Source organism: Peromyscus maniculatus, chromosome 9 (genome assembly GCF_049852395.1).
Source record: "Peromyscus maniculatus bairdii isolate BWxNUB_F1_BW_parent chromosome 9, HU_Pman_BW_mat_3.1, whole genome shotgun sequence".
NCBI classification, from domain to species: domain Eukaryota; kingdom Metazoa; phylum Chordata; class Mammalia; order Rodentia; family Cricetidae; genus Peromyscus; species Peromyscus maniculatus.
In genome coordinates, this window is record NC_134860.1 from 100656271 (window position 1) to 100682724 (window position 26454).

Consider the following 26454-nt stretch of genomic DNA (forward strand, 5'->3'; position numbering starts at 1 on the left):
CTCATAATTTTTTTAAAAAAGAATCAGAGTCTATATGGACAGTAACATGATTAGAATATAAGACATCATGTCTTTAATGTCTTCTGGAGCTGACAATAGCTTTGAATTAATCAATTCCCTTTTGTTTTAAAAGTCAATATGGAGGAGGCCTCAACCCTATACAAAGAACTATAGGCAGCTAAGGAATGATCAGGGGAGAGAGAGAGAGAGAGAGAGAGAGAGAGAGAGAGAGAGAGAGAGAGAAGAAAGAAAGAGAGAGAGAGAGAGAAGAGAGAAAGAGAGAGAGAGAGCCTTCTCCATGGAAAAGCACAAAAATTGGTTATTAAATGCCAAATGGTCGGCCCTGAAAACATGCAGGCAGACAACATTAAGTAGACAGAGCAGGTTATATTTAGGAAAACACATATGTATATACATACATACATACATACATACATACATACACACATACATACAATAATAATTAGTGAAAAAAAGAGAGCATGAATTTGAAGGAGAGTGGGGAGGAGTGTATGGGAGGGTCTGAAGGAAGGAAAGGCAAGTGAGAAATGTAGTTATATTATAATCTCAAAGATAAAAGTCAATACTTTAGTAAAGGCAGCACATAGTGAAGGATTGGGGACCGAGCATGACTTCAGTGAGTTCCGGTGCCAAGTGCACTCCACGACGTAAAGATCTCGGGAAACCTAAGCATAAAAAGAACAAGTTCTCGCCGGGCGTTGGTGGCGCACGCCTTTAATCTCAGCACTCGGGAGGCAGAGCCAGGTGGATCTCTGTGAGTTCGAGGCCAGCCTGGGCTACCAAGTGAGTTCCAGGAAAGGCGCAAAGCTACACAGAGAAACCCTGTCTCGAAAAACCAAAAAAAAAAAAAAGTTCTCATCAACAACACAAAATCCTGAAACCACAAGCTCTCAGCTATCCACAGCAACAGATGCTAAATGGTTCAAGTTTGGTACAAAGTAAAAACTATATTATTTTAAAAAATAAATAAAGGTTGTGGTAACTTCATATCCTGTAAGAAAAAAGAATTCTATGCGATAGAATAAAAAAAAAATTTTTTTTTTTGGTTGGGCTGGAGGGATAGCTCAGCCGTTAAAGGCTAGGCTCACAACCAAAAATATTTTTAAAGGTTGATTGTGAGGTGTACAGGATAGGCTGCCCTGTATACGAACGCAGGAGTCTAGACATCTGGCCCGCAGAACAGCAGTCTCTACGTAGTTTGCTCAGATCAACCCATTTGTGGTGGAGGGAAATCCTCAAAATGTCCCTAACAGGAAATCTCACTGGGCTCTCCCCCACCCCACCACCCACCTCTCTAGCTTCATGAGATTTAACACTGTATTTTAATCATAGTGTCTAGCAAGACTTCAAAGATGGGGTCCCGCTGGGCCTCCTCTTTTCCTTGCCCTTGAGAATCTCTCTTGGAAAACGGTCTCGCTTCCACATGCGGAGTACAGCACAAGAGACCCAAAGGCTCCGTGGCTGCCTCAGCAGCCCCAAGCTGGCGCTGAAGGCCTGGAGTTCCCTGCGGAGTCACCTCCGAAGTCCAAGGAAGCTGGGGTCCGGCAGAGGATGGCAACAGCAGCAACGGCGGACCCCTCCGCTCAGGAAAAGGGAAGGCAGGCCGGTGCATACATACACTCTGCTTTTCCCACAGACCTTGGGCGCCCCGCCTCGCTTGATCTCCCCTGGAAACGCCCTCACAGAGGTTTGTCTGCCAGGAGATCCTAAAAGTTTACAAAAGCAACTACCGACCACATAATGAGTTCCAGTTCTCTTTATGGGATATATCCAGAGTGTCTTAAATTGTAAGAATGATCGCACTGCCAGGGGGCCCCTCAAGCAGATCAACCTACACAACTGTCTTGCCGTGCAGAGGGCCTAGTCCAGTCCCATGGAGGCTCCACGGCTGTTGGTCTAAAGTTCATGAGTGCCCACTAGTTTGGTTCGGTTGTCTCTGCAGGTTTCCCCATCATGATGCCTTGTTCATAGAATCCCTCTTCCCTCTCTTCAACTGGACTCCTGGAGCTCGGCCTGGTGTTTGCCTGTGGATCTCTGCATCTGCTTCCATCAGTTACTGGAGGAAGGCTCTGTACCAGGCTCTGCTGACTCCCCATGGGAGGCCTTACCTTCTTGTAGGAGGGAATGGGGGTGGGTTGGGGAGGGGAGGTTGGAGGGGTGGAAGAAGGGAAGAGGGGGATCTGTGTTTGGTATGTAAAATAAATAAAAAAAATTCTTAATAAAAAATTGTAAGAATGAGACTATGAAGTAACTTTAAAATTCTTTATTTTGGGGAAAAAAAGAAATGTATAACTACAAGACTGGGTAGGCACACCTTTAACCCCAGCACTTGAGATGCAGAGGCAGGTGGATCTCTGTGAGTTCAAGACTAGCTTGATCTACATAGTGAATTCCAGGCCATCCAGCACTACAGTCAGATCCTGTAACAAATAAAGAAAATAAGTGAATAAGTAAAAAAAAAAAATCTGAAAGACTTATAAATATTTTATTTGAGGAAAGGACGTCACTGACCAAAAAGTGATTCTTGCACTAAAAGGGCCTCCAAAATGCAAACTCTCCATGCACTTTCCAAAGCCTCGAGGCTTCAAAGTGTGGCCTTTGCTTCACCACCACTTGCCATCATGTACATGTGACAGAGTCTGCAGGTGACAGCATGCATCTCTTGAAACTGGTTTTGGAAACCCAGAGAAACCAGGAGTCTACAAGCTGGAGCACTGGGGAATCCCCTGAGTGCATTGAGAAGCATTATTATCGGGGCTGGAGAGAAGGCTCAGAGGTCAAGAGCACTGTTTGCTCTTCCAGAGGACCTGGGTTCAATTCCCAGAACCCACATGGCAGCTCACAACTGTCTATAACTCCAGTTCCAGGGGATCTGGCACCCTTACACAGACATATATGTAGGCAAAACATCAATGCACATAAAATAAAAATAAATTTTTTTTTAAAAAAAGAAAAGCATTATTATCAATTGCCATCCCAGAGTTTGATGTAACTGGTCTAAGGTGTCATATGTTTTTTAAAGCACCTCAGATGATTCTCAAGTGCAGCAAAGACTGAGCAACAGACCTCTGGCAGACACAGAAGAAGTTTGTATGGCACCTCTTGTACCATGAAAGCTAGTCTTCTAAGAGGAAGCCTTCAGGTCAGATCCACCTTGGATCTTCCAGGTCCTGTGTCCAAAGTATATGGTGTCTTCAGTAATAAGGACTCAACCATGTGTTGAAAATGTGTATGTTTTTGGCATATTTGTCAACTATTAGATGGCTGTAGTTGTGTATATTCATTTTGGGGTCTTCTGTCCTTCTATATAGTTCCAATGAGCTCTATTAGACACACTTTTTAAAGGCATGGACTCAGTTCTGACTGATAATAACAGAGCTCAAAGACACAGGGAAGTTAATGAAACTAGATCTCAAAAATCCTTGTAAAGCAAGGAATCTCTAGGTTGGCAGATTGCTTGTCAATTAAGAACTTAATGCAATCATGAAGACCAGATTTCAGATGCCCAGAAACTCACATAAATAAATGTCTAGTGAGTGAGGGTGGCAGCTTATCTGTAATCTCTGCCTCAGAATGGGGAAACAGGGTCTCCACAGTAAGGTGGATAACAATAATAGCCAGAGGGGCAAGCTCTGGTTTGATTCAGAGACTCTACCTTAATAAGTACGATGGAAGAGCCACTGAAGATGATTGCTGACATCAGCCTTGTGCCTTATGTGCATGGACACGTATGTGTGTGCAAAGAAACCGTGTATTTTATTCCAAATCAATAATTCGGCAAACAGATAAGAACTGAAGCATGCTAACACAAGAAGGCCTCCTGGCACCCTTAGCAAGTTCTGAAGCAATGCCTGCATTTTAATCAAGAGCAAATAAGCCCCTCCTTCCTCCTTCCTCTAGACTTCACCGTGGGGGCCAGTGCTGCTGGGACACTGCTCTCCAGCCCCCGGGATGTCAATGGCCGTGTATTGAACAGGTATGTGGATACCAGCCACACTAACGTTGATGCTCTTTAAAAGACATTTCCGCCGGGCGGTGGTGGCGCACGCCTTTAATCCCAGCACTCGGGAGGCAGAGCCAGGCGGATCTCTGTGAGTTCAAGGCCAGCCTGGGCTACCAAGTGAGTCCCAGGAAAGGCACAAAGCTACACAGAGAAACCCTGTCTCGAAAAACCAAAAAAAAAAAAAAAAAAAAAAAAAAAAACCAGACATTTCCTTCCCTAAGCTTTAGAGAAAGAGATCTGAAATCTACAGCCAACTTTGTCACTAATCAGTAGCGAAATGACTGCAAGAAGTCATTTTATTCTTCCTGGGGAAATTCAGCCAGGAAATGAATTAGAGATATCCTCTGGCTTCAGATTTCAAGTATTGCAAATGTAAATTTTTTTTTGTTTTTTTTTTGTTTTTTTTTTTTTTTGAGACAGGGTTTCTCTGTGTAGTTTTGCGCCTTTCCTGGAACTCACTTGGTAGCCCAGGCTGGCCTCGAACTCACAAAGATCCGCCTGCCTCTGCCTCCCGAGTGCTGGGGCAAATGTAAATTTAATGAGAAGCATTTTTAAGTTAATATTTAAAAGGACAGTTCAGCACTATAGCAGTCCCTCTAAAGGTTTAATACACAACTGAATGTGTCCCAATAAAGTCATGCACGTACGTGGAGCAATTACAAACAGACTCACACAGGGATTTTTAAAATAAATTTATTTACTAATTTAATAAATTTATTTATTTATTTTACATCCTGACCACAGTTTCCCCCCACCCTCTTCTCTGCCCCCACCCCATCCACTCCTCCTCCATTTCTGTTCAGAAAAAGGCGAGCCTCCCATGGATGTCAACAAAACATGGCATATCAAGGTGAAGTAAGAGTAAACACCTTACCTTGTACTAAGGCTGGACAAGGCAACCCAGTATGAAGAATAGGGTCCCAAAAGCCAGCAAAAGAGTCAGAGACAGGCCCTGCTCCCATTGTTAGGAGTCCCACGAGAAGACCAAATTACACAACTGCCACATATAAGCAGAGGGCCTAGGTCAGTCCCATGCAGGCTTCCTGGTTGTCAGTTCAGTCTCTGTGAGTCCCAATGAGCCCAGGTTAGTTGATTCTGTGAATTTTCTTGTGGTGTCCTTGACCCCTCTGGCTCCTACAATCCTTTCCCCCCCCTTCTACAGGATTCCCCAAACTCTGTCTAATATTTGGCTGTGGGTCTGCATCTGTTTCCATCAGTTGGTGAATGAAGCCTCTTTGACAACAATTGGGCTAGTCACCAATGTGGTCATAGGAGATGATGATCAGTTCAGGCTACATATCTGCTATTGCTAGGAGTCTTAGCTGGGGGTCATCCTTGTAGATTCCTGGGAGATTCCCTTATGCCAGGTTTTTACCTGACCCCCTTTCCAATAGTCTCTTTCAGTACACTCCCCCTTCCCCTGCCAACCTGATCACTCATGTTCCCGTCCCCACTCATCCTCAGTCCACTAACAAAATCTCCTCTATTTCTCCTCCCAGGGAGATCCAGGCATCCCCTCATGAATCCTCCTTGTTACTCAGTCTCTCTGGGTCTGTGGATTGTAGCATAGTTGTCCTTTATTTTACAGCTAATATCCACTTATGAGGGAGTACATACCATGTTTGTTTCTATTGGTCTGGGTTACCTCACTCAGGATAATTTTTTTCTAGTTCCATCCACTTGCCTGCAAATTTCTGGGTATCCTTGTTTTTAACAGCTGTGTATATATACCACATTTTCTTTATCCATTCTTCTGCTGAGGGGCATCTAGGTTGTTTTCAGGTTCTGGCTATTATGAATAATGCTGCTATAAACATAGTTGAACAAGTGTCCTTGTGGCATGATTTCTCCTTTGGGTATATGCACAAAAGTGGTATAACTAGGTCTTGAGATAGATCAATTCCCAGTTTTCTGAGAAATGACCACACTGACTTCCTAAGTGGCTATACAAGTTTGCACTCCCACCAGCAATGGAGGAGTGTTCCCCTTGTTCCACATCCTCTCCAGTATAAGCTGTCACTTGTGTTTTTGGTCTTGGTCATTCTGAGAGGTGTAACATAGGCTCCCAGAATCATTTTGATTTGCATTTCCCTGATGGCTAAGAATGTTGAATATCTCCTTAAGTGTTTCTCAGCTATTTGAGATTCTTCTGTTGAGAATTCTCTGTTTAGATCTGTAGCCAACTTTTAAATTGGGTTATTTGGTTTGTTGATATCTAGTTTCTTGAGTTCTTTATACCTGAGCCTCCAGGTAGGAAATAAGTCCTCTGTCTGATGTGGGATTGATTGTTGTGGGGCATTTTGATCACACCCTGACACTTCCAAGACTGACAATAAAGTTTACTTTGAATCAGAGGGCAGAGCTAGTTATTAGCTGACCAAAATTAGCCATAGAAGTTTTGGAGGACCAAGGACATATAGAGAGACACAGGAAGTACTAGGGAGGAGTTTAGAAAGATTCTCTGCCTTTTGGAGCCAGGAAGGAGAGAGAGAGAGTAGGTCACTGGTCGCTTCTCTGCCACTTCTCTGATCATTCAGGTTCTTGCCCTGATATCTGACTCCCAAGTTTTTATTGATAAAGAATAATTAGATAAACACTTCATTTGGTAACGCTCTTTTCCCACACTGTAGGCTGCCGTTTTGTTCTATTGATGGTGTCTTTTCCCTTACAGAAGCTTTTCAGTTTCTTGAGGTCCCATTTATTAATCGTTGATCTTAGTGTCTGTGCTTATGGTGTTCTGTTCAGAATGTGATCTCCTGTGCCAATGAGTTCAAGGTTATTCCCCACTTTTTCTTCTATCAGATTCAGTGTATCTGGATTTGAGGTCTTTGATCCACTTGCACTTGAGTTTTGTGCGGGGTAATAGATATGGATCTATTTGCATTCTTCCACATGCCAACATTCAGTTAGACCAGCACCATTTGTTGAAGATGCTTTCTTTTTTCCATTGTGTACTTTTGGCTTCTTTTGTCGAATGTCAGGTATCCATAAGTTCAAACAGTTATTTGTCCACTCATTTGTGGTAGCAATAATCCCAAGGAAATGTACAAACAAGTGAACCTTGAAGACACAGGCTCAGTGAAAGAAGCTAGACACCAAAGAAAAGACAGTGCATGGCTTACTTAGAAGGGGCACATGCATGGAGACAGAAAGTAGAGTAGATGTCACGGGAGGCTGACACAAGAGGAGAAGACAAAGTCATTGCTTAATGAATGCAATTTCATTTGGAGGTGATGGAAAAATCCTGGAGCTGGATGATGGAGATGGTGGATCAGCATTGTGTCTCACTGGATCTTACACACCTAAAACATCTGCAGTGGTGAACTCTACGTTATGTATATTTCACCACAAAAAGAAATAGGAGAAGGAATAGAAAGAAAAGAAAAAGGTATCGGCAGAGTGGAGACAGAGGGCTGTGTCTTGTAGGCTTCTGCAGATGAAATGTAGCAGGGACTAGTTTCTCTCCTGCTCAGACCTTTAATGGCCCATGGACCCCTTCCTACCCACTTTTTCTCTAAAGCTCATTTCTCGTGGGGAGTAGGCAGTGGGCCAGGTGTTGGCTACAATCAACAAGACAAATCGGACAACGGAGGAAAATAAAAGATGTGGGTGGGGCTGCAGCAGATACACCTTGCTACCCACCTTCAGAAACCAGCAGCCTGTCACAGTCCAGCCTCTCTAGATGCATGAGCACCATGTTAGCGCCTCGCTGCCACACTTGCAAGCCACAGAAGCCACCAGGTAGGAGCTGGGCTGCAGCATCCCAACATCCCAACCCACTTCTGACAGCCGGCCTCTGCAGCTGGGCCCACGCTCCTCCCTCGCACCAGCTGGGGCTGCCGCATTGCAGAGCCCAGGCACAGCTACCACCATCAAAGCTCTCCGAGGACTGGAGTTCTGCTCAAGAAGTGCCTGGTGAACCCTGCAGAACCTCCGGAGCCTGATGTTTCCCTTTCTGATGGTAGAGGGCGCCAGAGAACCATAAACTAGTTTTTAATAACTTGGCACGCGTTGGGGAGGATAATCTTTAAAAGAAACAGCGAAGGAAATAAATGGATTCTCTTCTTTGTAGAACTAGCAGATAGTAACTTCCACAAAACATATTTAAAAACAGACTGTCAATATTGATACATTTTTGATCATTTTTCAGTTTTTTTTTTTCACAATAAAATTTTGAACCGCTCAAGTTCCAAAAGTGGAACTTGAAGTATTTTTAACAAAGAATACTGAGTAGGGGCCTCTGCTTCAGAACTGGGGGGAAAAGAATGCCTTAGGATTCTTGTAACAGCTCCGCGTCCTGATGTAGCCGGAACTGGAACCAAGGATCGCGAGAAAGTCGTCTTGGCTGGGATTGCAGTTGCACTCCGTGTTTGTACCCGGTGTCTCACGGTGTAGAAATTCCAGAACTCCTTATACAGAGCCTCGTTTTCTCAAATGACGACAGGAAAGAAGTAGTGACCAATGGATTTACTTTGTGTTTTTGTTTCATTTGGCCAGAACAAGGTGTGTTTCTTCTATACACAAGGCATTTATCTTTATTATTTAAGAATATTTATTTATTATTAAAGAATAAAATCTGCAGTCTCCAGGAATGCTGCTTCTATCGTTGGACCATTAAATTATTAACCCTGTGTCTTCCAGCAGAAATTCACTGTGGCCTTATTTTTCCAGTGTTTAGTAACAACACCGTGAATCTGCATTCAAGCAGAAGTCTTGAGCTGTTCAGAATCCCTGGGTGGAAAGCCGCACACCTGGAAGGCTGCCTTTAGCCTTTGGCCTGGCAGGATGTTTACAGGGCTAAACATTGACAAGTGTCAGAGGCCCAGACTGGGAAAGGGAAGTACACGTGACAACTGTAGCTAGCAGAGGAAAGAGCAGCTGTTGGGGAGAACACGTTTGTGTCCATGGCTGTCATCAATAAAAGGAGGATAAAAGCAGTGAGTCCAGGAAACTAATGTGGTCTGGTTCTGAGCGCCGGAGGTAAGAGCTGCCTCCATCGCTGCCTGCTGTGATGCTGAGGATGGTGCTTGCATCTCTGAGCCACCATTCCCTAGGTCTGAATCCACAAAGCAACCCCGGGTTTATTGTAGGATACTACTGTGTAGCAAATGTCATCTCTGTCAAAACCTTGACACTAACGTATTTTTGCTCACTGAATGGTTTGTGCCTGTCATTTTCCTTGGCGTGGGTAGTTAAAACGGGGTGTTGCTCAGTGGTAACGCTCTTACTTGACTTTAGTAAGGCCCTGAGTTACACTTTCAGAACCAGTATGTATAACTGAAATTCAATTTTAAGCTAATTTTATTAGATTACACCAACAAATTTTGTCTGAAAATATATCTCCAAGTTTGACTTAAAACCTAGTTGGCTTTCATGAGTGAATCATCCCATCCAAAATAGATTTGTTGGCATGGCACAGAGATTGGCTTTTGTAAGATAACTTGGGTAAAAGAAAACAGGAATCCCAAAAGTGGGTTGGGTGACATCAGGTTACTTTGCAAGAGTTCAAGTAGAAGATGCATTGGTTACTATATTGCTATGACAAAATGCCCAACAAAATCAGCTCAGGAAGGAAGTTTATGTTGAGGATACCGTCCGTCATGGCAGGGGGCATGGTAGTGAGCATGAGACAGCTGGCCATATCACATCTGCAGTAAGGAAGGAGAGGGAGATGAACGCTGGTGCTCCATTGGCTTTCTCCCTTTTTATTCAGTCCAGGACCAAACCCGTGGGGCAGTTCTGCCCATGTTCAGGGTGGGTCTTCTGTCTTCAGTCCAACCGCCTGGATAGACTCTCAAGATACACTCAGAAATGTGTTTTCTGTGGAAATTCTAAGCTTAGTCAAGTTGTCTGTGAAGATTAACCACCACAAAGGGCTTGTTTATTACACCAACTCACTTTGACTGGACTTTTTTTTTTTTTTTTGATTGGTTGCTATAAACCCCTAATTGGGCAGGGGAGGAGGGGTCCTTTCCAATTTCACTTTGTTTATGCTGGATACATGGTTCAGTGGCTAAGAGCGCTGGGTGCTCTTTCAGAGGACTCAGGTTCAGTTCCCAGCACTCAGCTGGTGGTTAAGTAACTCCAGTTCTGGGAGGGGGGACGACCTGATGACTTCTTGCTTCCAAGGGCACTACATGCACATGGTGTACAGACATACATGCAGGCAAAACACCCGTACAGCATGGACCCCATGGCATGCTTGACAAAGTTCCAACATTTTAGCCTTGTGGATCACAGTTCTCTGGTACCCTCTCACTTTTGTCTTAATAATTTTCACTGTCTGCTGTGAGAGTTCCCGTGTGCCTTGGCCTTTGGGAAATGTTGTGTGGGCTTTGAAGGATGAAAATGTTTAAAATGGCAGCCTCTTAAAACAAAATAATTCTTTGGAAATAAATCACGACCGTGGAACCATATAGGGTGATAACTCTGCCTACTCCCACACAGGTTAGCACCAAGCTGCTAGAACATTTAGATAAATAGCATATGCTTGATAAATAAGGTATATTTGATAATCAAGATTTATAAATTCCTAAGGTCTAGTCAAGTTCACAGTAATATTTGCCTAGCTTCTTTGTACGACCTTAAGCTTTAGATATTTGGATAAACTAAGCCATACCAAAAAAAAAAAAAAACCTACAATATTCTCTATTGAAGTGTCTGTCCCCAAGAAAATCCTTTTCCCAAGGCCAGGCATTTAGCAAAAGTCCCCATTCCCTCTGGGGCTTGCTAAAAAGGGAGTCATTCTTATCTCTGGCAGGAGGAACTTGTGGCCCTCCCATTAACATGTGACTGGTGCCTATTAACTTGTCACAGTCAATCCCTGATCACAAGCCACACCCCAGTTCACATGCCCCCTTCCCTTTCTCCCATTTAATCCTTTGTGCAATTATAGAGTATAAAACATGTAGCCTTTCTCTCAATAAAGTGGCAGCCATCCCAATTCACCCTCAGATCCTGTCAGTCTCCTCCTTCACTTTGCCGAATCCACGCCTTGTCTTTGGGACCTGAACTCCACTGTAATTGGATTCCGGCATCCATACACATAAAAAATTTAATTCACTTGGTTTTCACAACACATAGCACAAGCACTTCCATTTTAGTTTGGTCTGTTGAAGCCTGGTGTAGGAGTTCAGTCCAGAGCAATGGCCTTCCATGAATTTATTTGTTTGTTGTATCCTTTGGGTTCTGTTTGGAGACAAGGTATTGCTCTATCACACAGGCTGTCTTCAAACTTTAGATTTTCCTGCCTCTGCCTCCGGAGTGCTGGGATTTCAGATGTACCACCATGTCCAGACAACATGTTTTATCAAATCACGTAAAGAACAGAGAAATGCTTGTTCTGAATCTGGTTTCTTGAGAAACACTGATAAACTGTTCAAAATGAAAGAAAAGATCATATTCAGTAAATTAGTACAAGCTTAAAGAACTGTCTAAAAGACTCAATGAAAGATTGTATATCCTAAATTTCTTGATTTGGAATTAGGGTTTAAGTGTCCATATTAAACAGCTGCCCCTATCTATTCTCTTCATGTGTGACTACTGTAATTTCTAACTTTATTAAATTCAACCCTAAATTTATGCTGTGATAGTCACGTGAAAGTGTCAGTAAACATCTGAAAATAGAGGCTATAATATAGTTGATTTATTTGTTTAGGGTTGCTAAGCACCTATAAAACAGGTAACTATTGAGGAATCTGCCTGACTCCATTTTGAAGGTAAGAGTCATTATACTATATTGTTTTAAAAAAAAAAATACGTTTCTATTTACTATAAGAGCTGAGCTGTTCTCTGTTTCTTAGAATCTGACCTTCCCCAACCCTTGACTTTTGCGACTACCCTTACCCTCCCTGGTGCTCTCTGACCCTCCCTGATGCCTCCCTAATCATATGGTGACCCTATGATGTTTTTTGAGATCCCCTCCACCCCATAATTCCTTTACTGCCCCATTATCTCTCTTCTGTAAACCTGCTTTTCAACTACAAGTGATTTTACCCCTTAAAAGGGGCCCAAGAAATGGATTCAGGACTGCTCTCTTTAACCCAACTTAGGAGGCAGCCACTGGCCAGCTCTTGGGTGCCCCTGAATAAAAATCCAGCTTGCTTCAAATTTGGCTCAAATTTGTGGTAGTGGTCTTATTTGTGCCATTGGGACTAACATTTCTGGAGGCCCCAGTGAGATTCAGACCACTCATCCAAATTCTAAATCTGGATCTTTGATCTGGAACTTCAGGGTTGAGGGGCCACTTCAGGAGGAACATGCCTGGAGGCTTTCCAAGGCTCTGAGGCCGCCTTCAGTTCTTGGACTATCAGAGTGAACTTCCATGCTGAGAAATGCCAACAAGCAGCTACGGAGCCCTCCTGGTGAGTCATAGTCTGGTTCTGTTCTGTGGGATCCCTATCTGGGATGTGGAAGGGGCTCAATGGGACCCCAATATTCTCCTGCCCAGGGCATATAGTGAGAATTTGCCCACCCATCTGCTTCTGGTTCTGGTTGGAAAGTTTTGTCTCTTTCTCAAGAAATAGACTCTCTGTTTTGTGTCTCCTTGTTTTGTTGGAAAGTTTTTTCTGTGTTTTCTGGTGTATCCTTAAGTTTTGTTGCAAGCATGGCGCTGAGTCAGAAATGGGTTGGATATTTTTCCTGCTTTTGCTGCTGCTGGGCACCAGTGCTGCCATGGCTGCCTTTTTGGTCACTGGACTCAGGTTAGCAGGAGTTCAGATGTCTTCTGGGTGTGGATAACTTTAACGTTGTTTTAGGCTGTTCTACTTTATTGGAAAGCTGGTTCTAGAGCTGGATTATGGCTCTGTCTTCACTAGACCCAGGCATGCTTATGTAACCATTTCCTTTATGTCCTGGGTTAGTCTCAGCCGCCTGACCCTGTGGCAGGGAAAAGAAAGCAAAGCAGAACAGCCCCCCCACCCAAAAAAAAAATCAGACTTGGTTTGTGTGAACATTCTGTACCTCAAGATTTGTAAGATTATTGGATATGGTTAAAAATCAATAAAAGCTATGAAAAAAAGTAAATTAAAACGAGTAACACTGGGAGTTGATAGTTTTTTAAAAAAAAACTATGCATGGGTAATTTTAAAGGAACCATGTGGCATGATTCCATTTGGGGACATAAGCAACATGTGGATTGCCACCATCTTTAAGCAGCCACATGGCTGGCATCCATCTTTGCTAGGGTTGAAGAAGGTGGATGTCATGTGACTTTACCACCATCTTGATTAAAGGTGATCACATGGGGTGAGCCTACCCGGGAGGCAACAACAGGTCTCCAAGATATTTTGGGTTAGGATGGATTTTTGTAAGATAATTCCTGTCCTGTCTGAAAACAAGGTTAATGAAAGATAGGATTTAAAAACAATAAGGTGTTAAAGCTGCACCTCCATGCACTCATATTTGGTGCTGGCAGCCAGATTTTGCAATTTAAGAGTCACCCAGATGGTATTTATTGGTTTTAAGTGGTCACAGGGAATTGTGGCTGGGTAGAGTTCCTAAAAGAAAGCCCAGTTGCAATGGTGGACCTCAGCAGTTTTGGAAATGCTGGTGCCATGTGATAGTCACCAGAAGTACCAGCCAAGGGACCTAGAAGGCAGGCTGTTATTGCTACTGAGGGTGGGACCAAAGAGGTGACCTAGGAGGTGATCTATGCCAAAGAGGTGATCTCCCCCTTGAGGAAACCCAAATAATTGTGCGTGAATCCCAGATATTGAGCTGTTAATTGTTGGCACTGTTGGAGCTTAGTTTTGCCTTATGCAGATTGTGGTTGTGCCCTGTATCTTCCCTCTTGAAGTTAAAAAAAAAAAGTACCTTATTTTTTGATAGTGCAAGACCACCCAGTTGAGAGATTTTAAACCTTTTTAAGAGGAAATTTTGGAGTTTTACAGAAAATTTAAATTAAAATAACTGGATTTTTTTTTTCTTTGAGACAGAGTTCCTCTGTGTAACAGCCCTAGCTGTCCTGGAGCTTACTTTGTAGACCAGGCTGACCTTGAACTCATAGAGATCCACCTGCCTCTGCCTCCCAAGTGCTGGGATTAAAGGCATGTACCACCACTGCCTAGGCTGGATATTCTCTAAGGAACACTTTTTAAATATTTAAATGTATAAGGCTATGGGGCATTTTAAGTTTATAAAATGTAATTTTAAAATGGATAAATAAAAAGGTTAAAAATTAAGGCCACAGCTATGAGCACCAAACACCAGAAACTGGGATGGTCCAGTTTTATGATGCAGTAAGACAATGACCTAGGCAGTTTGGCAAAGGGCTTGCAGCAGCTTCTTAATTTGTAAGTCTCAACCCTTTGGGGCTTGAAAGATGTTTTTATGGGGATAGCCTAGGCCCACCTGCATGTTAGATGTTTGCATTGAGATTCATAACAGTGGTAAAAATGCAGTTATAAAATAACAGCAGGCAACGTGGCTAAGCCCTGGTTGCTGGCAGATGGACCCTTCAAGTGCCTGTAGCAGAGACCAGAGAGCCCCCTCTGAAAACCGTTTTGAGGAGGAAGAATCCATCTTCCCTCTTTATAACCATTTTTACAAAGAGCTGCAGCTGCCCTCGTCCATGCTGTGAACTGCCTGTGTTCTTTGCCCAGCCATGCTATGCAGCAACTGTCCGCAGCAGCAGATCTGATGAGACACCTGGGAATTCTTAAGTGTGCGCGTGCGTGCGGGGGTGGGGGGTGGGGGTGGGATGTTAGTTTTTTTTTTAAGTTTTTCCTCCATGTTAAAAATGGGGGGAAAATACTACAATGCAGGGAGTTAGGTCTCTGTATAATTCCACAATGGATGGTTTGAAAATGGAACAACTAAATGAAGGGATAATCAAGACAGCTGAGATTGACATAATGTCAATTATAATCATTATCAGTTTGGCAATTCATGTTTTATCCTTAAAAAAGTTGTTCGATATGGGTACCAAATTAAAAAAAAATGGACTGGTATGATACAATGTTTAGAAAGACCTACTAATGAAACAAAGAAAAATATCCACATGTAGACAGAGGAGTTCAGAGCAGAATCTATTGCACCATTACATTATGAAACAGAAGAGAAGTAGTCCAAGGTTATTAGAAAACCAACCCTTATTTATCCAGGTACCATTCAAGAATGACCACCAGATGATAGACTAAATTAAGGCTATTCAGAAGTTAACTGGGATCCTATAAAAGTGTTTGATTTGAAAATATTTTAGGAAGTAATAGTTTCATATGGTATGAATTCACCTTTTGTAAAGCAGATGTTAAATTCATCCACTGAGAACAGAACCATTCCACAAAACTGGGAAGATTTAGTTAGAGCAGTATTGGAAGCTGGTCCTCAGTTACAATGGAAAACATGGTGGAGAGAGGAAGCAAAGGTCATAAAACAATGATGTTGGGCTAGAAGTATGGAAATTTCCCAAGAACAGCTTCTCAGTGAGGCCCAGTTTGCTGATTTGCAAAGACAGATTACATTCAATGATCACGCCTTGGCATAGAGCCATACAGCAGCTTTGAATGCTTGGGACAGGGTTAAAGAATCAGGAAAGAGGACTGAGCATTTATCCCACACCTCAAGAAGGCACTGGAAGAAACTGCCAAAAGAGGAGCCAAACCCCCAGAGGTGGAAAGTGACTGAAAAAGAACCGTTAAAAATCAAACTTTCTAAGATTTGACCGTCTAACATAAGTTTGTGTTCTTGGTGTTGAAATATGTATCATGGTTATCCTATAGCTAACCATTTTGTTGTTCTGTTTTCAACCTACGCAAACAGAACCTAAATGCATCTTGAGAGGGTAAATAAAAGGCTCCCCTGTCATAGGAAACAGCCTGATATTGCCTTTATCCACCAGGGCCCATAGTTTGGACAAAAGAAGGAGAACAAATAGTCTTTAGCCGGATGGATGGAGGATACTTAGGATGGACTAATATAAATAACCAATTGCAATGTAATAACACAGACTTCAGCATAGTCAAATATCTTTAAAGGGTTCTGATAATGGAGATTACAGGTGTGCTAAAATAAGAAGAGGGAGGGAAGAGTCATTAATCACTTCAGTTGAACATAACATATGCAGAATAACTTGGCCCATAACTAATAATATGGAATATAATTTCTGAGTCCATCTAGCACTAAAAAGCCAATGAGAAAACTGCTGTGTCAGAGGAGATCCCTCTATTCCCAGGATTTTAAAAAGATATTTGGGTGGAATAGGGGTTTCTTATGAAAAACATACAAGGATAACAGAGACGTAATAGAACATTCCCCCACTAATGTTTTAAAGGCTGCAGCTGATATCCCCATTGATAATGCCTTTTTCTTCCACTGTCTCTGTTTTGATTGCACAAATGTCCCTTCTTGATGTAATTCCACTTCTTATCACACTTTTTATTCCATTTGGTTATCCCTATTTTACTCAGGAGTTCTTTACAGTTTGTAATGGAATTACAAAAGCGCTTCCTGAAAATTTTGGTGATTCCTCACATCTATTAGACCCCACTACAGTTGCCGCTACCACAGCCTTTCTGTCCCCCGTCCCAGGACTTCTTGTTGGACGACAAAGAGAGGTTTCTGAAATGGCCTGTCTAATTTCAAAAACTACTACTATTTCAGCAAAAATATTAGCAGAAATTAATCAAGAAACGGGAGAACTGAGAACAACTGTTCTCCAAAATAGAGCTACTATAGGTTACCTGTTACTTAAACATTATCTTGATTGTTTAATGACTCTGATTTCTCTTGTACTATTGATAACCAAATTGATGATCTAATCTCTCAAACAAACTTAGATTGGCCAATATGGCTAAGATGGTTCTCCTCCTCTAATATTATTTCTATTGGTTATCATAATCGGGCCCTGTGCCCTCCAAAGGGTCACTGACTTGATTACCGGTCAGATAAACAATTCTAGAATCATTGCTGCTTGACGATAATATTAAGACATCCCCCTATCAAAGATTTGACAGGGAAACGTAAGTCAAGGGGAATGAGGAACCTGCCTGGCCACATTTTGAAGGCAGGAGCCATTATGCTGTATTGTCAAAAATGAGTTTCTGTTTACTGTAAGGGCTGAGTTGCTCTCTGTTTCCTGGAACCTGACCTTCCCCAACCATGACCTGAACTTTTGAGAATATCCTTACCCTCCCTGAGGACTCCTAATCACCTGGTGACCACATGGTTTTTGAGATTTTTGTTCTCTGCATTTCCTTACTGCCCCGTTCTCTCTCTTCTGTAAACCTGTTTTGCAACTACTTGAGATTTTACTCCTTAAAAGGGGCCCAAGAAATGGATTCAAGACTGCTCTCTTTAACCCAAGTTAGGAGGCAGTCCAATCAAAAGCCAGCTTGCTTCAAATTTGTCTCAAATTGTGGTAGTGGTCTTATTCTCACTATAGAGATTAACAGTATATCCAAGCCCCATAAACTTCTGAGGACGTCATTCATTTTTAGTTAACATCCAAATATCCTTGGCTCTGCGTTAAAATGTGGTTGGAAAATTAGTGTCAGGCTTTTATTAGAAAATTAGAAAAGGCTTTGTGTTCCACAGAACCCTCTAGCAACCTGGAGACCCTTCTCAGAATCATGATTCACTGTGTTCGGGGAATTATAAATGAGAGAGTAAAGATTAGCTTGAACTTTACAAAGTGGGCTGGCTAGTCATCATCCTGAAGTAAAAGTCAGATAAAATCAGCCTGAGAACTACAAGGAAATAGTGCTTCTCTCCAATCCTAGTAGAGGTTAAAATGTCATCATGGCATCCTGCTCTTCCAGTCACGGAGAAACTTTGCCTTCTCAGATTTACAGGCTTGGATTTTTCTTTCGGAAAATACATCATCAAGCATGAAACATCTCGAACCTTTGACAGGAGACTCTCCGAGAATCAGCCTCACACCATAAGCCAGGCTGGAGGGAGGTTTGCATTGCCAACCCCAAGCTTCTTCCGGGAGGACAGCGTTTTGTTTTTGTTTTGTTTTGCTTTGCTTTAGCTTCCGGCGCACGCGCGATGGAGCCGAGGCGCTCGGGCCAGGCCAGGCCAGCGGAGGCGTCAGGCGCTCGGAGGTCACGCGCCCAGGGCGGCGGCGCGCACGCTCGGCCGACGCGGGGTCGGGAGCCACGGGGATCCCAGGGAACCGTGCATGGCGCGCGCAGGGCGACGCGGAGCGGGCTGGTGCTGGGCGCTGGCGCTGCTCGGGCTGGCGGCGGCTCTGGGCGCGTCCCCGACGTCGGGGCGCCGCTGGCCGGTGCCCTACAAGTGAGTGAGGCGGAGCGGGGAGGAGCGGCGGGGACTTGGAGGGCGCACAGCCCATGACCCCGGCGTGCTTGGGGACGCGGGGCACAGGGCGACCCTGGGAGCGCGGTTCCTAGCTAGCTGGAAGCAGAAGGGTTCCTCACCGATTCAGGGCTGTCCCGAGTCCTGGGAGGAATGGAGAGTGAGATTACTGCGCTGAGTGACTTTTAGGTACAACTAACTGACTCGGAGAGCAGGTTAAAACACATTTGACACCCCGAATTTATTTCACGCTTTACCATTAGCTGTCTTTTGCATAACATTTGCAGAATTACAGGGAGGTCGCCCGCCCAGGTGTGCTCCGGGTTTCCCAATCTTACTGCTCTAAATTCCAAACCTGGGGAATCTCCTCCCCGAGACAATCAGGATCACCTCGTTGGTCCACTTCTACCTGAAGGTGCTGGCTCTGGACCTGAGAAGCTAATTGGAGTCTTTGACCTAGCTAAGCTTTGAGGGCGCATGGGAGATTGCGAAACACCAGGGGCGGGGGCTTGGGGGTTGGGGGTGGTGCAGGGAGCCTGGTGTGGACATCGAGAAGTGGAAGGAACTGCAGCGTTTGAAAACAAATGTTTTTGCATAACAGCATGAGCTGAGAAGATGAAGGATGGGATGGTCTTCCAGGGAGTTCTTGGTTCTGAAGTCCACAGATCGGATCTGGTTCGACCAGCTCATCCTCGGTGTGGTCTTAGGAAAATTACTCAGTATCTTCATGCTCACATGCCCTGAACAGAAAACAGGAAATGGTAGTAGCACTATCATTGATTGGCAGGATCATCTCTAGTGAAAACTAGCTGTTGCCAAACTTAAATATTCCAGTGTTCTGCTCATGAACTTCAGTGTAGTCCTGTACATAGTAGATAGATCCTCAGTAAAAATTAGTTGAATGTTTATTTTTAAATACGAAATCTTTATGATTCGATATTTAATACATCATTGGAAGTGTGTATATGAAAACAAGTAAAATGTCCATTTATGTTTAGTCACAATGATATAAGCTTCAAATATTTTTCTTAAAAAATATTGCTGAGGACCGAGGAGATGACCCAGTGTTCACAGCACAGTCCCCAGGGCGTGAGTCTGGATTCTCTGAACTCATGTAGAAACCAGCATGGCAGTGTATACCTGTGACCCTAACTTTATGGAGGGAAAGGCAGAGGAAGGCAGATTTTTGAAGCTCATTGGCTAGCCAGTTTAGTGAGAGACCCCGTTTCAAAAAATAAAGGTGTAAAGCAATCAAGGAAAGGTACCTGTACCTGTACATGTGCACATATACATGAAACAGCCCCCACAGAGACAGAGAGGGAGGGAGAGAGAGACAGAGACAGACAGACAGACGACACAAAGAGAGAGTGAGAGCAAGCCCCGAGATGAAAATTGGGATTCTAAAGTGTGTTAGAAGAACAGTTCCTGTTATGATCTCATTTGATGGTTTTGATGGTTTTCTTTCTCCCTAGACGCTTCTCTTTCCGTCCGAAGCCAGATCCCTACTGTCAAGCTAAGTATACCTTCTGTCCTACTGGATCACCCATCCCAGTTATGAAGGACAATGACATCATCGAAGTCTTAAGACTACAAGCCCCTGTTTGGGAATTTAAATATGGAGACCTCCTGGGACACTTTGTAAGAATGCATCTTGATCTTGTAACTTTGCTTAAAAGTAATTTAGTTATTCCTTTGACTTAAATGAGTAATCAGATGGTTACTAGATCATATTTATTGATACATTTTGTATGTGTGCATGCACATTTTGTATGTGTGCATGCGTGTGTGTGTGTGTGTGTGTGTGTGTGTGTGTGTGTGTATGTGTGTGTGTGTGTGTGTGTGTGTGTGTGTGTGTGTGTGTATGTGTGTAACTATTCACAAGCATGAAATGGCTGAAGAAGCATGTTGGATGTCACTCTCCACATTACCCCCTTGGGATAGGGTCTCTCACTGAACCTGAAGTTGACGTTTTCGTCTGAACTACCTGGCCAGTGAGCTTGTCTCTCCCCTCAACACTGGGGTAATAGACACAAGTGGAAATGCCTGGCTTTTAGGTGGGTACCAGGGATTTGAACTCAGGTCTTCATGCTTGCATAGCAAGCACTCTTACCCACCTAGCCATCTCCCCAGCCCATGAAGACGCATCTTTAAGTTGGTGGTCAGAAGGAGTTACCATTGCGTCTGCATGGTGCTGCACACCTGCATTCCCAGCACTTGGAAGGTCCAAGCAAGAGAATTACTACTTCAGAGTCAATCTGGGCTACATGGTCAGACTGTCACAAAAAAGCAAAGGTTTCAGTGAGTAACAAGGGTACTGGCCTTAGTCTGTTTTGCTGTGAAGGATTTTGTACTGGGCCCCCAGACCTCAGCACAACTGACACCATGTTAGAGGCACCAAGACACCAGTCTGACCTAAGAGCCCAGCACGTAAGACCCCAACACTTGCCCAAACAAAGACCCAGTCTATCATAGTCCATAGTTCTGGGCAAGTCCCTCAATGTACAAACCTTGCTTTGTGGCTTCTATAGCTCCCTTTATTGCTGACTGTTCTTAGAAATTGAAGCGCAAGAACCAGGGTCTGTTTTTGTGCAGAAAAGGCAAGACTGATAAGGCACGCGGTAGGCTACACAAGTCGGGAAAGTTCCCTCGGTAGCCTTCTGGTCTGTGAGTAAAGACTATTTCTATTGGCTTTAAGAGTCCACGTGTTCTCAGGTGGTGTTACATGGCAACAATGTAAACTCTCCATCTGTACCCAGCTCCTGGGAATGAGAAGAAGGGCAGACAGGCAGGACTCACTTCTCCATCTCTAAGCTCTGCTGTGAGCCCTTTCCCAGCTCAGTCACCCTGTGAGGCAGGCGCACTCTCTCCTGGAACATTCACGACAGCTTTTCATGCTTACTGTAAGCTGTGAGAAAATTTCGAGTGTCTTCACGTAGCTCACATCCCTGGTAAAATGAGCCCTCGCTGGCTGCCAAAACCACAGTGATGGGCGCCACAGTTTGAGGGACTGCGGTGTCACCACATGGAGAGGGACACAGAAGTGGAGCCAGCCCCTTGAGCAGGTCTTCTGCTTGGCGTGCATTTGTGGCGTGCATTTGTGGCGTACCGAACTCTCTCCCGGTAGGCGGCATCGGCCCACGGTTGCTTCACAGACGCTTTTACACCTGTGTTATCTCTACACAGAAAATTATGCATGATGCCATCGGCTTCAGGAACACGCTGACAGGCAAGAACTACACAATAGAATGGTATGAGCTTTTTCAGCTTGGCAACTGTACCTTTCCTCACCTCCGACCCGAAATGGACGCTCCGTTCTGGTGTAACCAAGGAGCGGCCTGCTTTTTTGAAGGAATTGATGATCAACACTGGAAGGAAAATGGGACATTAGCTGTAGTCGCGACCATGTCTGGTAAGTTTCAAAAATGAAATACTGTTTGATGATTCCACCAATAGGCAAGTGGAAGATTTCATTCACTCGCTGAATTTCAGTCACATTCTGCCTCATGGTGATCATTTGTAGTCTAAGTTTCTGGTACCGTTACACCTTGAACCAAATGGATCCTGATGCTGAGCCTTGCTAGGAGATGCAGAGCTCATCTTCTGCTCTGTCCATGATAAACATGAATAAAACAAATGCTGTGTATAGCTAAATTGAAATCCAAATAAACAACAGATTCGGGATCCATAAAAGGCCCCATTAGGAAGGCCCATAAACTATATCTGAAAAAAAGTGGTGGCTATAAATTATTTTTAGGTGGAGAAATAATTAAGGGTTTGCTTCTTCTGAGTCTGGCCCTGTTCTGAATGCTATTAGAGCACGCCCCTTACCAGCATCACAGATGCTGAGGGTCATTACCATTTTCTCCATTGTGCAGATGGGGGAAACTGAGATACAGATTAAAGCTGTCCAGGTAGTAATAGGACTCCAGCCCCAATAGGAAAGCCCTACAGGCCATTCTCTTAACAATTTTGGTACACTGCCTCCCCAGAAATATATGTTCCAATACATTTCAAGCCCCCTTGAGCGATGTTTAAGTGTTCATCTGGAAAGTTGGCAACACAATTGTAATTTTGCATTTGCTGCATTCTGCATTGTTGATTCTTTTATCATGGGAACTTTTTTTGGTCAGTTGCTAATTATGTGACCTTGGGTGACATCTACCTTACTGGCCCATTGCCTCTCGTGGAGAATTCAGGGCCTGCTCATACTATGTATAAACCCTATTTTCTGCATGGTGGTTGTCCACAAAAGCAGAGCGCTAAAATGAACTTGTTATTTGTGATGCTGATTAGCCCACAAGCCCCAGGGCTTGAGGAACTGATCAGAGCTTCTATTTGTTAGTTTGTACACAACATGTGTTAACTTTAAGGTGTGTTAACTCCTAATCCAGTGGAGGAGGGTAAGCCCTCCCTTGGTTTTCACAGGTAAGGAACTGTTGTTACAGGTTGAGTTTAGCCGGTGATGTGACCGACACTTGCAGTCACAGAGCTGGATGGAACAGGCCACGTCTCTAGTTGAGGTCTTCTAAATGTAACCTGCAGTCTTTTAACAAACACTGCTTTTCTAATCTTTCCTTCTGCTTTCTAATGCAAGGGACCCCAATATCCCCACTATGAAAGCCTTCTCTTTCAGCAGTACTCAGTGGGTTTTACATCCCAAGCCAGTTCACACCTTCCTCTCTCCTCACATAAGCTGACAATCATGAAACAGTGATCACTCGTCTGTAAAATGCTTCCATTTGCCAGAATTTTAAGCTTGTCAATTCATTCTTCATCTTGCCTATGATTAATGCTGCCCCAGGATCTTTTCTGGATGTTATGACAAAATGTTTGCAAGTCTAGATTTTTCAAGTTGCTTACTAAGAACCATGCCTCCAATTCTAACGTGGACGTTATAGCATTGTAGCTTTATTTCCCTAAAAGTAGAAAAGGCACCCAGTGATTCCCTTGACAGACTTGCTGTTTATATCATGAACCTAGGCTAGTGTTACCCAGGAAAGGTTTGCTGGTAGTGAGATTTGGGGGCCTACATCTGTCGTGTCTAAATGTGCCCAGATGAGGGTTGTACCGTGCAGAAGAGCAGCATTCTCTAAGTATTTGGAGATTCTTCTGATTTAGTGCAAGATGGAGTAGCTCTTGTTTAGCCACCCAGGAGTCTGTGAAGTCAGTGAATCTCGCAGTCAGTGGCCAGTTTGGTTGACTGGTTAATTTGTGTGGTAGGTAGTCAGCCGTATCCCAGCAACCACAATACAAGGTGAAAGGGAATAGCTAGTATTCACATAGATGAGAGGCCGCATGTAGCTTAGGCAGGAGCTACTGCACCTCAGCCGCCATGCCTGCTAAGCATCCCATGCTCTTTGCCAGTTCATCCGTTTGTCCTTCTCTTGTTCTTACACCGTCTTTGTCTTTCACCTTTCCTTCTTCCAGTTCTTGCCTCCTGTTTCTTGTTTGCTTCTGAATCCAAGGCTTGCTGAAAACAGAAACATGGCTACAGCCTATGTGTATTCATACTCTTGACTATCACAGTGACCATAGCCTAACCGTACAATTTGAAGAGTTCTATTTATATCCCCATTATGTCTTGTATATTTGCAATTCAAAGGCCTTGAAGAATGGAAGAAAATGTAGCTAAGCTTGCATTCCTGCTGTGGGATCCAGGCTTTGAAGTTTTACAGTATTTCTTATTCATTCATCCTGGTCTTAACTGGGTCTCAGAACATTTTATAAGCAGTTGATTTTGTTGCTTTTCTTAAACTAGGAAACACATTTAACAAAATGGCAGAGTGGGTGAAGCAGGACAATGAAACAGGGATTTATTATGAGACATGGACGGTCCAGGCCAGCCCAGGAAAAGGGGTGGAGACGTGGTTTGAATCCTACGACTGTTCGAAATTTGTGTTAAGGACGTATGAGAAATTGGCTGAATTTGGAGCAGAATTCAAGAAGATAGAAACAAACTATACAAGAGTATTTCTTTACAGTGGAGAACCTACTTATTTGGGAAATGAAACATCTATTTTTGGGCCAAAAGGAAACAAGACTCTCGCTTCAGTCATAAAAAAATTTTATGACCCCTTCAAACCACGTTTGTCAACCAAAGAATTTCTGTGGAGTCTCTTGAAAGTTTTTGATTCAGTGATTATGCACAGAGAGTTCTACCTGTTTTATAACTTTGAATATTGGTTCCTACCTATGAAATTCCCCTTTGTCAAAATAACATACGAGGAAATCCCTTTGCCTACCAGACGTCCACCCCCTGACTCGTGACACGTTCACTCCACTGCTCTCTCCAGCCACCCGCACCCATTTTCTTCCAGGGCTGTTTTTACACTTGTGTCTATTCCCACTTTTCCTCCTTGGGGCAGGAGGGTGACATGCTTGCTCCTTGTTGGAAGTACAGTACACTGACTGGCATTTCAAGACTCTTGGAAAGAAGCGGAAACCATCATTGTAGTGGCCAAAGTGTTCGAATGCGTTGAGATCTCGATCTTATGGAGAATTGGTTGATCTCAGCTATGGAGGTCTTGATCCCAATGCTGACATTTTTCTGGGGTTCCCTTTTCTGGTACAGTAGTGCTGCTTCTTAGTTGAAGGGCTTTTTGGTTATCTAAAGAATAGTTATTTTTATAGTTATTACAACGTTGGGGTCCAGGTCTAGTCGGCTGCTTTCTATTCACATAACCTTAAGGACTTGTTTGGACTCCACTGCTGGAGCAGTGTGTCTGGACATGGTAAATACAGTATTAAAGAGCAGATTTTCTGGCCACCAATTCAGAATCGGCTGGCAACTAGCTGGCCACTGGCCATTATGATATAAGCAACCCGTACTACTTAAAACCTGTAGATCTGTGTCTTTGCCTCTAAAATGATTCATCTTCTGGGAATGTGGAGATTGAGGGCACCTATGTTGGCACAGGAAGGGCACACTGAATGCATATATGAACTCAGGACTGTTGGGATTAAAAAAGCACAAGCTGTCATGATCTTGCCTGCTGTAGATTACAGGCTGTCAGTTCCTGTGTCTTGGAATCACTGAGACTTTGAGCTGACAGTACATAGTGCTTCAGCAGTTTTTCAGTACAGGTCATCGGAGTATCTGGCTGCAGACATGGCTAGGTGAAATGTACTTCTGACTTCCTGTGTGTGCCCTCTGGTTCTTCACCCACTAACAAGGCTAGCATAGTAGAAGAGGGTACACTTTCCTGGAAAGGATAGGATTTTGTCAAGGACCTTCAATTCACTATGCTTGTATTAGGGGCATTAGACAAGCTCTTAAGGTCCTGTATTTATCAGCTGAACCCATTTTTTTTTCTTTTGTTCTTTTCCCCATTCATAAATCACACTAGCACAATAATGGAAAAAAGTCTGTTTAATATGCAAATGATACTCAATTTCACCTTTAGTGCTTCTTGAGAGGTTAGTACACTATTGTTGAGCTGTCATAAAAAGCCTCATCGTACATATCTGCTGGCCCAGATGTGTTAAGTCAGGGCTTAGCAAGGTTAAGTGACCTGGAATTGTGTTTTCACTCAAGTTATGCAAAATGATGATTCACTGGCTGCTTTTCAGCAGTATTCAGATTGTGGCCTTTAGACCAGTATCTGTGCACCAAATGTTACCGGTCTGTTATTTCTGTTCAGTCTAATAAAAACAAATGACAAAAACCAGGGCTTGAACTTTGTATCTTTGCTCTTATTGGTCTAGGAATTTACATTTTGTTGTTTAAAAGTATAAGCCCGGCAAAGTCAGAGTGACCCCAGATGACTAGCATCCTGTATTGCACTGTTCTGCCTACCACAGAGGTAGACTTGTCCTCACAGAGGGAACGGCTTTCCACTGCCTCCAGTTTATGTACTCACTGTTACAGTGCCAAAGCCAACCCAAAAACGTTGCCTCTTTGACCTGATTGTCTTCAGAATGTGGTATAAGAACCTTCACATTACTAAGTAGTAATCTTCACATTACTACCATCCAGTGGCTAAACTCAGGTAACACTACACCACATCGAGTTACTCCCAGCTGCCCTGAGGTGACAAGCAAAGATTCTTGTATGCAGTATGGCATTTTAAATCACAGACTTTGGTTTGTAGCACAGGGGGCAGGGGACATGCACATGGAACTTGACTTCTAAAACAAGGTTCTACTGTGTTTAAAAAAAAAAAAAAAAGCAAGCA

The 26454-nt window shown here is 43.5% G+C and overlaps 1 protein-coding gene across 2 annotated transcripts; it reads left to right on the plus strand.

Moving 5' to 3' along the window:
- Nucleotides 1-8890: 8890 nt before the first annotated feature.
- Cln5 (CLN5 lysosomal BMP synthase) lies at nt 8891-25947 on the plus strand. Of its 2 annotated transcripts, none has more exons than XM_006977985.4 (6): nt 8891-9004; nt 12257-12387; nt 17997-18262; nt 19753-19918; nt 21464-21689; nt 24039-25947. In XM_006977985.4, exons 2-6 carry the CDS (start codon nt 12358-12360, stop codon nt 24545-24547), a joined length of 1197 nt encoding a protein of 398 aa, XP_006978047.2. In that variant the 5' UTR covers nt 8891-9004; nt 12257-12357; the 3' UTR covers nt 24548-25947. The 2 variants fall into 2 exon arrangements, with proteins under 2 accessions (XP_006978047.2, XP_042141239.1); XM_042285305.2 differs by lacking the exon at nt 8891-9004 and adding an exon at nt 11728-11742.
- The last annotated feature ends 507 nt before the right edge of the window (nt 25948-26454 follow it).